The following is a 16,043-nucleotide window of genomic DNA, read 5'->3' on the forward strand; positions in this document are numbered from 1 at the left end:
TAAATTTTATACTTCTATTTTGCACTCAGTCGTCTCATTTTTCTTTCCTGACGCTTCATGCATTTCTTCTTGTAAAATGCTTAGAGAAAAAAAAGAAAGTTGTTTTCCAGTTCAAACCAAAACAAAGTGATGCTGAAGTACGCGAAGACTAAAATTTAGGCCAGAAGAGCCTGTACCATACAACTTAAAGCAAAGTTAATGCCCTGCTTCATAATATAGCATAGAATGCTTCACACATGCCCCATTTTAAACCACTACATGGCTTGAATTAAATTTTTAGACAAGGAATTAGAAAATTACTGATTCTAAAGCTACAAATAGTCTAGTCTTGAAGCATATTGGAGGGTGCCGAGAACCTCATCAAAGATGTTCTGACAATAGCAAGGAGTTACTCAACTAAAAATACTAGTCTTTAGCTTCTGTATGTTTATATAATTTTCCATATAGGCAGTAAACAAGTGGCAGTTAATCATCTTGTTAAGGAAGAATAAGAAAATAATTGCTGATGAAGTATCTCTATTTTATGAGCCATTTTCCCTGCAGAAATTTTGCTGTCGTCACTAATAACCATCATTACGTGTAGAAATACATTTACGAATTAACTCAGCCCTATAGGATTACTGTGGGTTCACCCATATCAGCAGGGTTTCTGCACTGGAAAGGGATGGGGTATAAATATGGCCCCTGTCATCAGTCTGCCTTTGCTTCATATAGGACCTGTCCCAGACAGAGCTGTAGAGTAGAAGCAGCAGTCAAAAAATCTTGACGTTCATCATCTTCTGACTAAAAAGGACAAAACAATTTGTGAACATGACTACACAGTGTCTCTTTCCTACCAGCCTTGTCTGGTGTGGGTCAAGTTTATGGGAATCATTTACTGTGGCTTTTAAAACCCAGCTACTGGAAATAGTCCAGGTTTTATTTGCTTCAAATCAGAGGTTTGTTTTGGGATTTTTCTCAAGACAGAACAGATTTCAGTGCTACTCGGCTTTAATATGTGACATTTTGGTGCAGAACAATACTAGACAGAATTCCTCTTGTTTAGATATGAAAAAAGGAGGAATACAACTTTGAATGTTCATATTTGCTGCTTTTCTTCCTCCGTTAAGTACAGTATCAAATGCTGATGTTAGAATGATCTTCCAGATAACTGGAATCTCCTAGAAGGCAGAAAAATGCTGCTATCCTCAGGCTTCAATAATTCCCTAGAAATAGGCCACATTATGTGATATTGGCATACCTGCTTCCTGGGAGCTGAATGTGGAAGGCTTTTACCCTCCTATTTACTGCTCTTTTAGAAGATAATCGTAACTGGGGTTTTGTAACATATGCCAACTTGCCCAGCCCTGCTCTAAATCACATTATCAAACCTTTCACCAGAGCTATGCATTCCATGGTTTTATATTAAAATCTGTAGCCCACAGCACAGGTGCCTAAGAAAACGTGGATTTTTAATGGTGCTCAAAGACTTGGGAGCAGACACAAAAACAATGATCAAGAGAGAGAGATGGATGAGAAACAGTGCCAGCCAGCTACAGACTGCCTCCCCCACTTTCCCACTGGATAGCGTGTTTCCACTCAGAGCTGCGTTTCTTCATGCACTATGGCAGGATTGCATAAGTTTTAAAACACAGCTTTACCCATAGCTTGTGGGAACAAAATCACATAAAATTTACCTGCCCTGGCACCCTGAAAGGTTGCTAAACATGAGCTTATCTTACAGAGCTCAACACCTGGAGGTGGTTTCAGTGCTTTCTTGTATTTTGGATTTTGTATAAACTATACAGGTAATAGAATATTGATACAGTACAGTTGGTTGCTTTTAAATTCTTAAGATGTTATAGCTTTAAATTACAATACCTATTAAAATGGTATTAGTTGGTAACAGTAGTTTAACTTGCAAGATAAATTGTTTTGCTAGTGCTACAGTTACAATTTTCTGTAGTACTCTAAGACCTGATAAAGATCACAGAACGGCAGGGTTTGGCTGCTGCTGAATAATGCTAATGCTGATTACTGTTGATAATATTATTACACAGTATTCGGTTACATCTTCAAAATAGGTATTAATCAAAATATTGGACTTCCTGTGAATTTGCTACATCAGAACCAGCATCATGTAGAAATGTAATTTAAACACAAGCAAGATAGTGCTTCAATTAGTAGTGTTTTGGTTAAAGAAATGGCCTAGGAAATCTAAAATAACTACCAGTCATGGCCATCTGTGTTTTTAATCTAAGATGTACTGGAAAAAGTATTTTAAATGTGGAAATTTAAACTCAGCTATTTCAATAACCATTGCCTGGAGCACAATTCCTAAGATGGACCTCAATTCCCTGAGATGTCTGCTTATTCCTAGATACTCTTTTGCTTTTATGGTACAGACCACTTAAACAAAACTTTCAGCAGTTGATATATTGAAAATGTCAATATCTTTTTACACAAGGCCAAAAATTATTTAAAATTCCTACTATACCATGTGTGTATCTCCATTCATTTGTAAGATAACTGGGTAACACTTCTCCACTATTTAATCCTGAAGCAATCCTGAATTGCTGCTGGAACAATAAAGCTAAAAATAGGCTGAAAAATAATGCTGAAAAATAAGGCTAAGTCATGAAGCATGCGACTACACTCAGCTGTTCTGCACTGGGAATTGTGCCTGCCTGTCCTTCAGATCAGAGGCCTGTGCTCTGCTACGGGAACAGGCTAAATATTGCAGGCAGTTTTGGAAGGGAAATAGGTTCTCATCCCTCAATCTCTTGCTTTTCAAGCAACAGAGCTAAGATTAAAAAGGTGGTCAGGATTTTTCTGATCAGTCTTCTTTAATGACTGTCTACAGAAGTGCATTGACTGTCTTTCATATAGCTTGGCTACCCCAAGACTGTAAGGAGATAGATGAGAAATACTTTCTTGTATACACATTCAAATCTGATACACACAGAAAAACAGGGCCTTCCGAAAGGTATTGAGGACTTTCCTAATGCACTCAAATACAAGTCAGATTGGGTAAAAGAAAGGAATGCTTAAACCCTATGTCTTTACGCCTCTTTTGTCTGCCATGAACCATGAAGAATGATCCAAACATTACAGGTCTCCCTAAGCCTGTACAAGAAGCTTCCATATTAAACTAACATTCGTAACAATAATTTCTCCTTCAACCAACATTAGATAAAGAAATATCCTGCCCTCCCCAAAGAACTGTAAGACTCAGGTAAGTACTTCTGATAGAAGTAAAATGTTAAATAGTTAAGTAAAGCTGAACATTGTAAAATTTGAAACCAAATCTGTCTGATTTTATTTAAGAAATTACCTTACCCTTAAAGATACAGTTTCAAAAAGATTTCTCCCTTTTGCAAGAAATGTGTTTCTCTGACTTTAAAGCATTAACTATGATCATCCAAAACAATTTTTAAAAAGGTTTCCTTCTAATACATCTTTTCAGTCATAAGAATGTTTGGGTTTTTCTAAATTTTGAAGTATCAAATGGGACAATTCAGAATAAAAAAATATTTTTTTGTTTATGTTTAGTTGCTTATATAAAATTACCAGTGCCTAAGCACTGGTTCAAGCCAAGCTTTTGTGGGATTGATAGAATAGCAGCAAACAACACAGATGCTGATGGCCTCTGCCTAGGGATCTGAGTTCAGAACTGAAATAGAAATGCAGTTACCTCACTAGTGGTAAGTTGCCCCATTAATAGGGCACTGAAACAGTATTTAGATTACATTTCCTCTAGGCATTACTGACAATCTGTTCAGTCTTTTATTTACCTCAGAATATCCTCCAAGTTATTTGCAGAAACTTGTTTAGTTTTCTTATTTTTATAGAAATGCCTCTTTCTTGACTCTATGTTGCAGAATTTTTAGCTGAAGACTTTTATGTATCCCTTCTAGCATTTTTTTTTTAATATAACCACAGAGGCTGTGAAAGGCTTTATGCCATAACTGCAACCAACAACTACAGTTAAGTAACAGTAAGGCTGCACTTACTTAATACCATGTACCTCTTCTGCACTGCCACTAGCATTGCCTGCACTAAAGCAGTACTCTAAGGAAAGACCTTCCATCACACTCAAGTCCAGCTGTCATTCCTGGGTGGAACTATCCTATTAACAGACTAATTTTTCTACACAATTTTTTACTTCATTTCAAATATTCTTTTAAAAATTGTATGGCTTCTGTAAATGTTTTTGTTCAAATATTAACTTCAACTTTGGACATGACTATGTTGAGAGTTGCTTCAGTTCTGTTAGAACCCCTCTGGAACTAAACCAGCCTTGTTACATATGCCATCAAAGTGACAATTAAAAACCTTTTTGTGAAACATATTGGGATGTATTTCCAAATTGTATCATACGCAACGCAGATGTGGAGTATTAAGAAGTGCATTCTACCTTTTAAATAATTCTGTAAACTTTTAAAGACCATTAAAGCTTACAGCACACACCTAAGACCTCAAACTGGTTTTGTTCTACCTGATGCAGGAAAATACCACAGTACCTCTGTCACTGCTGTACAGTGACAAATGTTTGGTAAGTACTTAATTTTTGAATAAAGAACACTATATAACAGGTGTTCAGCCATAATGTATTTATTATGGCTTTGAACTCTATGCATAGTGTAAATAATGTATAGTGATTTATTAAAGAGTAATGGTGAAGCAATCTGTGCTGCTGTAGGTAACAGGGGAACTTGTCCCTGAAGCACACAGTTCTTAACAATCTCTTGAAGACCAACGTCACTCATGTTCTCATTTTCAAAAGAAGGATAAGCATTGTAACAGTTTCTGGTTTCACACTTTATTTCAAAAACAGGACGTTTACTTTCCCAAAGCTGGAAGGTAGGACTTCTTCCTAAAGGCAACAAAAAACATTATCTGCAGCTGATACCCAGCCATTCGTTTTAGATTTCAAAAACCCTGCAGCAAACACTTCTGTTTTGTGGTAAGTTCATGATACAATTACTCTTATGAGACACCTTAGGGGTGTCTGAAGATAGCAAGTATTTTTTTTTGTGACAAGCATGATTATTTTTCTGCTTCTCCAACATCTTGGGGATCTGAAGTTGCAGTAATTAGTCAGCTTCACTAAGTACAAATGTGTTTTTATCTCTAAAATGTATGACGGTATTTTAGTTCTTTCTCAGTTGAAGGTGAGATGCTGCGCCAAACAAAAAAATACAATGTAGCCAATGTTGATACATACCAATATCAGCGCAGGTCCAAATTTACACTGTATACAGAAACAGTACAATTTCATATTCCTTAAGCGAATGGAGAAAATTCTCTATCTCAAAGCAAAACCATACACCAGCTTTTCAAACACCCAGCAAGCTCACTGAGGACCCGTTATATCCACTTCTCAATGTGTATTCCACCTATACCCAATAGCTTGCTTCTACTTGCTAATTCAGTGTTTATACTTTTTGGTGTAATAGCTGTTGCTTTTACAGAGCTGATTCAGTAATACTCGGTGCTGTGTGTTTATTGTGTATTTATCTATTATGTGTTTATTTCTACGATTAGGTTGGATCCAAAGAGGTATTATTTCTGAGAGCTCTTTTGGTCATAGATCCTTAAAAGCAAACTGGAAAGCTGTGAGTTTTAAACCTCTTTAAATAACAGTATTTAACAGAGAACCAAATAAACCTCTATTCAAAGGGGACGTATGTATTTTCATTCCAGAAAAACTCTGGTTAGTAAAGAGCATGTACACCACTGTGGAAGGTGCCACAGATGAACTTCATGGCTTTCCTGAGCAAAGGCAGGCAGCTGAGTACTAAAGACCAGAGCGTCAAAGTATTAACTACCTGCACTGTGAGATTTTACTACTACACAGCATTCCTTGATACTAAAATTTTGTGCTTTTCCATGCATCTTTATTAATATGATGTTGATTATGAGCTCTAAAAATTACCATTTCTCTCCACAATATCCCCCGCATGTTCTCAACTCCTGAAACCACCAAGAAGGTTGGAAGCAGCATATGCTTTATGGTTTTTGCCTTTTAATTTTTATCTTTTCCTCAACTTGCCTTATTATTTTAAGGTAACTTGTAGAATTCTCATATCTTTCAGACTTCTGCCTCTTCATCAATTTTGGATTAAATTGTACCTGAAAGATACTTAGGGTGCCTAGAGTTATTTTAAAGAACAAGACTACAAGTGCTCACATTTTTTCACTGTGATTTCCATCACAACTGTTTTTCATCAAAACAGCATGGTTTATCTTGAATTCAAAAGGAGTCATTAATGTACTATAAATGGCAGCAGCAAATTTGCCAGTAATGATAGCAGTATGTCTGTGGAAAGGAAGAAGTATAAGAAGTAATCTTCTACTTGAGGGGCTGGTGGCTCCTATGAGCTTCTAAGGCTTTGAGATTACCACTATGAATTGTGAATCCTCAGATAAACAAAGCCCTGGTTCAAATGACTGAAGAACAGACCTACTTCATAAAATTCTGATCATCACTGCCAATTATTTTCTCTAATACAATTTTGCCACTGTCTTTTACATTTATAGTGTGGGAGGGCCCTGTTACCTTCTCAGCCTCTAATCTTATTTCCAGGTTAAATAGTACAGATGCTGCTTTATTCATAGAGTTATGCCAGGAAGAGATGTGAGTAATGTTTAAAATGTCTGGACTTAAACACATGTTTATCAGTGTAGAACATCTAAACCACCAATGTAATTTTCAATGTATTTTAAAGGGCTAAGGCAGATCTGTCTTTACAGATTACAAAATGGTACTTTACAGAGTACCAAATGCTGGCAGAAATTCACCTTCTCCTGGTGGTATCCTGCTTCCTCTAGTTGCATGCTGGTGGCTCATAATGCAGCACACTGCAAAGAAGAGTTTCATGTTATTGCCACTTAAGATTTTATTCCCTAACCCTATTTTTAATGACAACAAATGAAACACTACAAAGTCCCATTTTCATTTACAAACGGTGTCTCATTGACTTTACTTTCAAGTGTGCATATTTTACCTCAAAGCAAACTCGTGTAAAACACTGCTTAAGGGATGGAAGGCTCTTTGTACCATCATCAAAAGCAGGAAGACAAACTACTTTTGCCTACCTGCTACAGAACTACTTACTGCAATGATTCCTGGGTACAAATCACTTCAAAGCATCCTGAATGCTTTGATGAATCCCTCTGGTGAGTCTGGTTTCCCTTCACCTCAGATGATCCTATTACCCTCCTCTCCCCATAATAGCATAAATGCTTGCATGCATAAAATCGGCTCTCAGGGGCTCATGCACGGTTTTACTTCAGCCTGAAGGCGGTCTACTTGCGCCCCCACTAAGGCACTCGTGAAGTGGCGCGTGCCCAACACCTACACTACGCCTGGACTTACACCGAGCAGCGGGCTGTAGGGCGGGGTAAAGGGCGGAGCAAAAGCCAGGCCCCGCGGGGGACACAACATCTCGTCTCAGCTGCAAGATGGCGACTGCCCAGCCCCACCCTCCGCCCGCCCGTCTTGACCAAGATGGCGCACGGACCCCACTCCCTCGCGTAACGGCCCCTCCGCACGCGGCAGGCTGAGCACGAGCCCAACCGCCAACCTGGTCCCGCCTCGCGCAGTCGCAGGCCTCAACGTAAGCAGTGTGCGCCGCCGCCTGCCGCTGCTCGCAGGGGTGGGCGCGCCTGCGCAGTGGGGGCGCGTTCGGTGCGGGAGGTTCGGAGGGGCTGGCGATGGCTCCGATGAGGCGCCGTTCAGGTACCGCGGCCAGCGGCAGAACGGGCCCGGGTGGGGCGCTGAGGCCTTGGCCGCCTCCCCGGAGCAGGCCCTGGTGGCGCCTGGGGTGGGGAGCAGCACGGCGGGCGCGGGCCCGCGGTCAGGCCCGCATTGTTGGCCGAGGGCGGCGGGAGGAGGAGGGGCAGGCGGCGGCGGCCTCGCCGCGGCGGGGGGTGGGGCAGGTGGCCTGCCGCCGCTGCGCTGGGCCGGGAGTAAGGGCCGGTGCTCGCCTCCTCCCCTTTTCATTTCTTCCGTGCTGTGTTTTCCGCGGCTGCGGCTTCGCGATGAGTTTTGGAGGCCACTCGCGAAAAAAGGGGGAAAAAAAGCCAAACCCAACCCCTAAAACGGGGGGAGAATAGCGGTGCTGAGGGGGTAGAGTCATTTTTAAAAACCATGGTGGCGGGGCAGGGAGGGAGGCTAGCGGCGGAGCCCGAGATCGGCCCTGCCATATTCGCGTGGTTTAACTTGCCCTTGTTCGGGGGAGGGAAGCCGAAAGCGTGCGCTGTGCCTTTGCCGGCAGCGCTTCCCGGTGGCCGCCGAGCAGTATCCCTGAACGGGAAATAATAATGAAAACTCTTCGTTCTGCAGAGTCACTTTTCCCTTAGGCTTCGGTGGAAACTTCAGTAATTTTTTGCGTTTAAGTAGTGGTAATCCCATTGTTAAGAAGGGGAGGGTGGAGATCGTGCCTTAGGAAAATAGCGCAACTTGTCTTGCAACTTTCTGTATTTCCCACTTTTGATGTGTGTTGCCCACCAGGTTTAGGGGTGTAAAGATAATGTCTCAATTTTTTTTTTTTTTTTGACCCAGAATTACAATAGACTGATGGTGTATGCGTCAAAGACTGTAGCTGCGCTTTATTTTAATAGATAGCAGTTATAGAAGATAGGCACCCAGGAGATTTTGCCTTTCGCCATGGCTCAGTTTGGAGGACAGAAGAATCCCCCGTGGGCTACTCAGTTTACAGCCACTGCAGTATCGCAGCCAGGTCAGTTTATGTATCACTTAATGTTTGAACCTTGACATCTAGTAGATTTGGAGATTCTCTAGTTGGGTATGCAGTTAAAGAGTGCCACCATGCTCTCCAATTTACTTAAATGGTTTAAGCTGGAAGCTTTTTGCACAATAGAAGTGTTAAAGATTATTGTCTAATACTATATGCTGGGTTTGTGGAGCTTTTATGTTGGTTTTTTGTTTGGTTGGTTGGTTTTTTGTAAGGGGTGATAAGTAAAATCCCAGGTGAATTTTTATTGATTCTCTTGGTCAGTAAACAGCATATCAAGTTACTCATGTCCAAAGATGTAGATCTAATTGCATTGCTCTAGATTAAGTATAGCACTTATATATATATACTTATATGTAATAGCACTAATAAAGCATTAAGAATTTTTTTAAGTACTGCCTGAATTGCATTTCCATGGCAACCTAAGCCACTATTTACAAAATATTTTGTCTTTATTAATAGATTGGATGTACTTCACTTAGAGAAGAGGTCTCTGAAATTTGTTACTTGACTGGGTGGCGGATATATTTTCTTTCTAAATGCCAAATTAAAACTTAAGGATCCATATAACCAAATGTATCACCCTATTAATGATAGAGGGTTTCTTTTTGAATTAGCTAAGAAGACTTATCACAGGTGTTAAAAAAACTAGCTGACTAGGTTTCCATGTTTCACATTGGTTTATAGCACAAAAAGTTTTGAAGCGAGAACGTGAAGCTTGCTGCGTGGTGAATTTTGGTGCTTCCATTTTCAGTTCCGGGATGCATTTTTCTCTTACTGAATACAAAATGTTTCCTAAATACTGTAGCTTCATTGTCTGATGTGAGAAAATTTTAACAGGGCTGTTGAACTTTGAGGATTCCAGATGCCAGAATGTGAGCACAGGCAGTAACCTTGTTGAAGAGATGTCTTTAGAAAGAGTTGTTTGTTTTTTGCGATTGTCATTTGCGCCTTGCTCTAATTTGATACAAAGTTGAAATTTGTCATACTTCTCTTGTAAGTGGTTTTATGTCTGGGAGCTTAGCAAAAGTTGGGACTGCCTGCCATTCTTTGGAAGTGCATGATTTGGGGGTGGGGAGAATAAATCTTTCTCCTGACCCAGGTTTTTTTTTTTCCCAAAACGACTTTTCCATCTCCAGTTTTTTCCTTTGGGCACTGGTCCAATTGTAGTGCATGTCCTCGGGGAACTGCTGCCACCCCACTCTTCCCCCCCCCCCCCCCCCATGTGTGTCATGGTACTTGGACCCAGTGTGCCTTTTTCTCCATGCCCATTCTGTCCCACTCTCTACTTAAACTGTTATTGTACCTAACCAGCTGCCTACAAACATTTTTTCACTGCTTCTCTGAAGAGCTTAAGCTTCTTTTATCCAAAAGGCAGTACTCTCCTTCTCTAATAAACTGCTTAACAGAAGAAGGGGCTGGTATTGGGAAATGGGAGAGACAAGCTTAGCTTTTGGTTCTTGTGTCTGAGCAATCAAAGGATGGTATCATCTGGGCTTCATACATTGGGTAATGTGACAGCTAATCCATCAAAAACATTGGTGGAAGACTGAGGGCCAGCTCCCTGTCTTGTTTCAGAAGGAAAGCCGCATAAAATCCGCAGACAGGGAGGAACTGTCAGCCATCTTAGACTTTGCTGAGCTAGGACCAGAAGGGGGCCCTGGAGAAGAGGTGGCTGGAGCAAGGGCACTAGAAGCATACATAAACTTCTTATCCATTTTCTTATTTCTATGATTCTGCCTTCTGTCAGCCTACTTCTAAGACTCCTTACATTAAATGAAGTGCAAAATCTAATTGTACTAGGACTGCTCAGCATCAGCGGCTGTGAGAGATTTTTCACTTGTCCTCACTTCAGTGAGGACAGTATCTCCTTAGTAGGAGTTTTTAGCTGTTTATTTGATCTGGAAGCACTTGACTCAAACATGAGAGCCATGAAAGATGGACATTTGACTACATTTTTGCCTTCTTCCTGTGCTAGTTCCACTATCTTTCATGTTCCTAGTGACCTTCACACTGTAGTATATTCTCTCTAGCATCACTTGAAAGCATTTAGCTCCTTGTGTCCTTTGAAGTCCTTTCTTATTCCTACTGCGTTACACAGTCATCATGCCTGCCTGTGTCCTCTTTCTTCCCTGTCTGTACTATTGAATCTAGTCCCTGGGGTTCTACTGGCTAGCTCCTGGTTTAGTACCAGTGTACATACTTGTCTTCCGGCTTTTTATTGGCAATTATGATTTATAATGATTTATAATACAGAGCACAGGAAACTTGTTTTGCAAAGTAAGCAATGCTCTTCAGCACTGCTGAGAGCTGAAGGACAGTGTTTAACTACTGAACTGCAGCTGAGTAGTCACCTTTCATGCACCCTCCACCATTGAAGTATGAATGTACAGCTAGGTGGTTTGCCTGATGAACAGAGATGTGGTCAGTGCTCAGGCATGCTGTCTAGCATGTACTGCTTCTCACCTGCACTCAAGAAGTTGTGCAGATCAGCTTATCCATTTGAGTTTCAGCATTCATAAACTGATTTTTAAAAAACTATGTTTACCAATTTTTTATGTATTTTTAGAGTATTGGTAAAAGGTGTTACATACCAGCTGTTTCTATCTAAGTGTCGGGTTCCTTCTCCAAAGTGTCAAGGTGCTTGGGTATGGGGGAGAGGTCTTTGTAACACAAGCAAAATGATATAATAGCTTTTTGCTAAACTGTTGTCAAAAGTGGTGACTGATAGTGTTATAAACCCAGCTTGATAGTGACAGAAAGGTAATTTCAGAGTTGGGGGTGGTGGTGTTGATTTATATTGCCAACTTGGGTGCTGTTTTGGCCATCCCTGGTGAAAACATAGGCTTTTAATTATTAAGGTGTGACACTAAGGTAGTTGTAGAGTGACATGCTGTGTAATGAAGGGTTCCTGGGATCCCTTTAGGATAGCTTACTAATTGCTATCTGTGCCTGTGTATTAAGAGAGATGGATAATTCCAGGTCTAGCAAAGATCTGTGTTAAGAGAGACTCCTACTTGGAATACAGTGAAATTGTTTCTCTATTCCTTGTCTCGTGGTTTTGTGTATCACATGACTAAAACCAGAATAAAGTCCCTCCTATTCTGTTTAAGCATTATTAAAGCATAAGTTAAATCATGTCTACTATAGAAAAGTTCATAAAATTCCTAGGTAGCACAGATTGTTTTTTCCAAGTACTCTATGCTTTTAACTTGCATAATGATGTACAAGTTCCTGAAACACCTGCAAAGGAGAATCCCCTCCTATTCTCTCAGGTGTTATTTTTTTAACATGTCTTTGGTTTGTATTGCAGTGCTCGGCATATGCTGTTTTCAGGGTTATGTTTTCTGGTTGCATAGTGAAGCCTGTTTTAATAGAACTGTAGTCAAGGGGAAGTCCTAGCTGTGCTGCATTCTGGCTGCTTTGCATCGTCATTATTATATAAAAAAAACTTCATTGCATTAGAGTGAAAAACAGCACCTGATGAAAACAAAGGTACCCTAAGTTCAGTATGTTGTTACTGCTGGTGGCCATGAGGTGACTATAGAAGTGATAGGGCAAGCACGTAGTGGATTTCAGAGACACCAAGAAATAATAGCTGATGCACACTTTGCTGCCTTGCTCTGAACGGATGTCCTGTGATAAATATGCTGCGCCTGGTTGCTATTGTGTGCCTGTTAACAGGAATTCTTTTTGGGTAGGTTTTATAGCATTTGTGTTGTAAGTGTGTTAAACTTGAAGAAACTTAAAAATCCAGGCATGCAAACTCATAATTTCTGACAACTGTGAAGTGTCCAAAGCTCTGGATAGGGTACTCCTTTACTGTAATCCTAGTAAATCTACATCACTTATCAAGAGATATATGTGGCTAAATACTTGAAGATGTTTCCATAATCTTTAAAGGTCCCTGGAATTTAGAAGCTGCGAGAGGGGCTATTGAAAACTGTCTTTGTGTTTGCTACAACAGAAATTTGTTACCTAGGAAGATGCTTGAGCTGCAGTTTGGGACTCTTAATTTCTATCCAAGCCCTTTCAGATGTCATGCAGCATTTGGTGCAAGCGGAAGTTGTTCAAACTGCGTTTGAAGCAAGGCATCTCCATTGCTGTACTTTCTGAGATTAATTACAAATCCTAAGGAGCTATTATTTGTCACTGCAGATGCTTGTTGCCAGTAATAATAATTTGGTAGTCAGATATCAGTTCCACACTTGGTGTGCAATTCATTCTGTGTGCTTTGTTTCTCTGTGTGATCTTCCCTTTTCTAAAAAAAAAAAAAAAAAAAAAAAGCCAACACAGTTGCCTATTAAATCGGAGCCTGCTCGGCTGAGATTGAGTACACAGATGAAAGGTAGTCAAACTCTCAGAACACTTCAGGGCAAATTGGTAGAAAGAAGATACAGCTTTGAAAAACTTGTTACTACAGGTGTTAGTTACCCTTTGAGGGGATCTTGGCAGTCTTTTCTCTTTGCTTTTTATTAGTAAGTTGATCTGTGGTGTTGTAGATGATACGATTAGCCAGTCAGTATTAAATGCTCATAAAGTGGCAATATAGGTGGCAAATTTAATTGTTTTTATTTCCCTTCTCTTAATAGACAAAATGGGTTAAGAGTCTTAGGGTGGGCTGGGAATTGTTTGAGGTAATTATGGGTTATGCTGGAAGGGAAATTGTTATAGTGGAAACTGAAGAGCAGAGTAACCCCAAGAGCTGGTTTTGGGAGCAAGCATGTTTTGTTTGTGGATGTCCTTGGTACAAGAAGTAGGAGAGAGCTTGTGAAATTTGCTTGATGACTCTTCCCAACTCCATCCCGCTGTGTTGTAGCAACATTAGAATAGAGCATCAGACTGAATGGCAATAGCTTAGTCAAACAGATGCAGAGGTAACAGCATGAAGTGCATTGCTGTGCTGATAGGAATTTCTGCTCAGTATGTGGAAATAAGAGGAGAAAGATTCAAGGTAAATAACCAATGCAGTGAAGTAGTTTATCCAAGAAAAGTGGAAATTGTCCCAGGATGCAGCAGTAAAGTCTTTTTATTAGACTTAAAGGTCTGTTTAAGGAGGCACTGGTGAGGTTCCAGATGAGGATCAAGTATGTGGAGGGCATGTCATGGAGGAAGCCTCGGATTTGGCTTCTGAAGAAACCCAAATGTTGGAATTTTTCAGGGGGAGAATTCATGTAATACTGGAAATACTGTACTATAGAATGCTTGGTTTCACTTGTTAGTATTCCAGGAAGTAATACTAATTTATGTATTTATTTATAGTTAATATGGATCACAGCGATGGTGATTATTTTTGCTGTTGTTCGTATATTGCTTCCATCTTTTATTCCAAATTGTAAGATGATCAGTGCCATCAACATGTTTCCTGAAGATTGTATTCTGCTGCTAAAAGCAGTGTAGTAGAGAGCATTACCTTATCCAGGATCTTTTGAGTTGGATACAGCATTTTTGTGTGTTCTGTGGTGATGTTCACCAACTACAAGCAGTTTCTTACTGTATCCTTGGGTCAGGAATGACAGTTTTGTTTTAGATCATTAAGAATAGTGTGAAGCATAAACTCTGGAGGGAAAAATACTGTAAATCTGTTCTTCATTTCGTTGTGCCTCTAATGGCTTTGGAAGAGAAAGGAACCTTGTCCAACTCGAATGTTCTTTAGTTCTGAAGGTGGCTGGCTGACCTGGTTTTGCTGGCAAGTATGTTTCCCTGCTGAGTTTCTCTTTGGCTTTATTTAAACATGTGGACTGGACTGTTAGCTTGATGAAGCGATATTTGCTCATGCAGCTGCAGATAACTTTTTCTAAAACTCCTGCCAAAGAGGGAGCAGGTTTCCAGATATGTTCACAGTTCTTCACTCAGATTTGCATTGTGCAGGGCTCTTTGTCCTGACAAGTTCTGTCCATAAGGCTTAAGCGTATCTTGTTCAGAAGTATCACGTGCATACAAAGCGTAGCATATGGATAGCTGCTCCTTGTAATTTGCAGTTAATTAAAATCTGCAGTTAATTAAAATCTGATACGACATTAAATAAACTAATCTGTCCTTCCCGGCAGTTTGAATCAGGACAGGACAAACCCTTTCCTGTAAAAGCTGCGGAGAACTTGACTTGCTCCCTATATGCATGGGGACCAGTTAAACTCCCTGTTGTTATAAGGCTGTCCGTTCACTACCAGCCCCGTATCTACAAAATCCAGCTCTCACAGGTACAAAGACAGTACTGAGTGAAGCAAAGCCTTGTGCATTTTTAGAGGACATGTTCCACAAGCCTCTGATTCATAGCTGCTATTGCAGTAAAGATTTCTCTTTCCCTCAGACAGAATGAAATGTGTTAATTTACGGAACAGAGTAAAAAAATCTTCCTCTGCCTCATCCAAATCCTGAAATACATTCAAGAAAGAATACAGTGTGTGTATGAGTTGAGGGTGGGTGCAGATGGGGATGACAGCTCATAGAGCTATGAACTCATGAGCAACTTGAGAGAAGGAAGTTAAGTGGTCTCTGTGCCTCTGTTGTGGTGTACAGTTTGTAAATTAATGTAGAAGAAAAGCTGGTGAGGTGTGAAACTTTACCTTGAATTTTGGAATTGGGTTTCTGTGCTTTATGGCTTGACTCCGGAGTGAAGCATCACATACTGCATCTCTTCTAACTATCAGAAATTTCAGCTATTTAAAGTTGCTCTTAGTGCTTATTGAATGTGTTCTCTTTTCAGCTGCTCTTGGTGTACAGCAGCCATCGCTGCTTGGAGCCTCTCCTACAATATACACCCAGCAAACAGCATTGGCAGCAGCAGGCCTGACTACACAAACACCAACAAACTATCAGCTAACTCAGACAGCTGCTTTACAGCAGCAAGCTGCAGCTGCAGCAGCTGCATTACAGCAGGTAAAGAAAAAGCATTTGCTCTTGACAACATGAACTTAATTTAATACTGAGGCTTTGTAAAGCTAAAGTATCCAGGAGAAAAGCAGTATGGGAAATGGTGAACATTACAGTATAAAGCTGTTTAAAAAAACAGTGGGATTTTAGGTCTACAGCTATTACGAGTTGTATTAGTCTGTAAAGGTGGGGATTTTGGCTGTGGAGGTGCTGTCTTTTGGCTACAGAATTTGGGAAAAGGAATTTTGCTGCACCTGAACCAAGAATCTAGAGTTTCAACTATCTCCCATCACTATATGTATTCTTCATAGCATATTACATGATTTCATGCTGTGCCCTAGATATTGGCCTAAGTGTCAGGCTTAAAAAGAAATTAGTGATTTTAGCTAGAAAGAGTACATCAGAATCTACTGTAAAGGCTAAAAATAT

General features: G+C 40.2%; 1 protein-coding gene across 8 annotated transcripts in view; it reads left to right on the forward strand.

Moving 5' to 3' along the window:
• The first annotated feature begins 7,606 nt into the window (after positions 1-7,606).
• The window catches only part of CCAR1 (cell division cycle and apoptosis regulator 1), a 28,845-nt gene continuing 20,408 nt past the window's right edge, over positions 7,607-16,043 (forward strand). For 6 of the 8 annotated variants that reach the window (XM_057403277.1, XM_057403275.1, XM_057403278.1 and 3 more), the window contains exons 1-2: positions 8,550-8,726; positions 15,448-15,620. In XM_057403277.1, the coding sequence (XP_057259260.1) occupies positions 8,654-8,726; positions 15,448-15,620 (246 nt within the window). In that variant the 5' untranslated portion in view covers positions 8,550-8,653. Of the gene's footprint in view, positions 7,724-8,548; positions 8,727-15,447; positions 15,621-16,043 lie in introns of those variants that run through there. The other 2 variants (XM_057403272.1, XM_057403273.1) reach the window with 2 other exon arrangements.

This window comes from Pezoporus wallicus, unplaced genomic scaffold (assembly GCF_028554395.1).
Source record: "Pezoporus wallicus isolate ANWC-B61680 ecotype Strahan unplaced genomic scaffold, APGP_CSIRO_Pwel_v1 contig_4264, whole genome shotgun sequence".
Lineage (NCBI taxonomy): Eukaryota > Metazoa > Chordata > Aves > Psittaciformes > Psittacidae > Pezoporus > Pezoporus wallicus.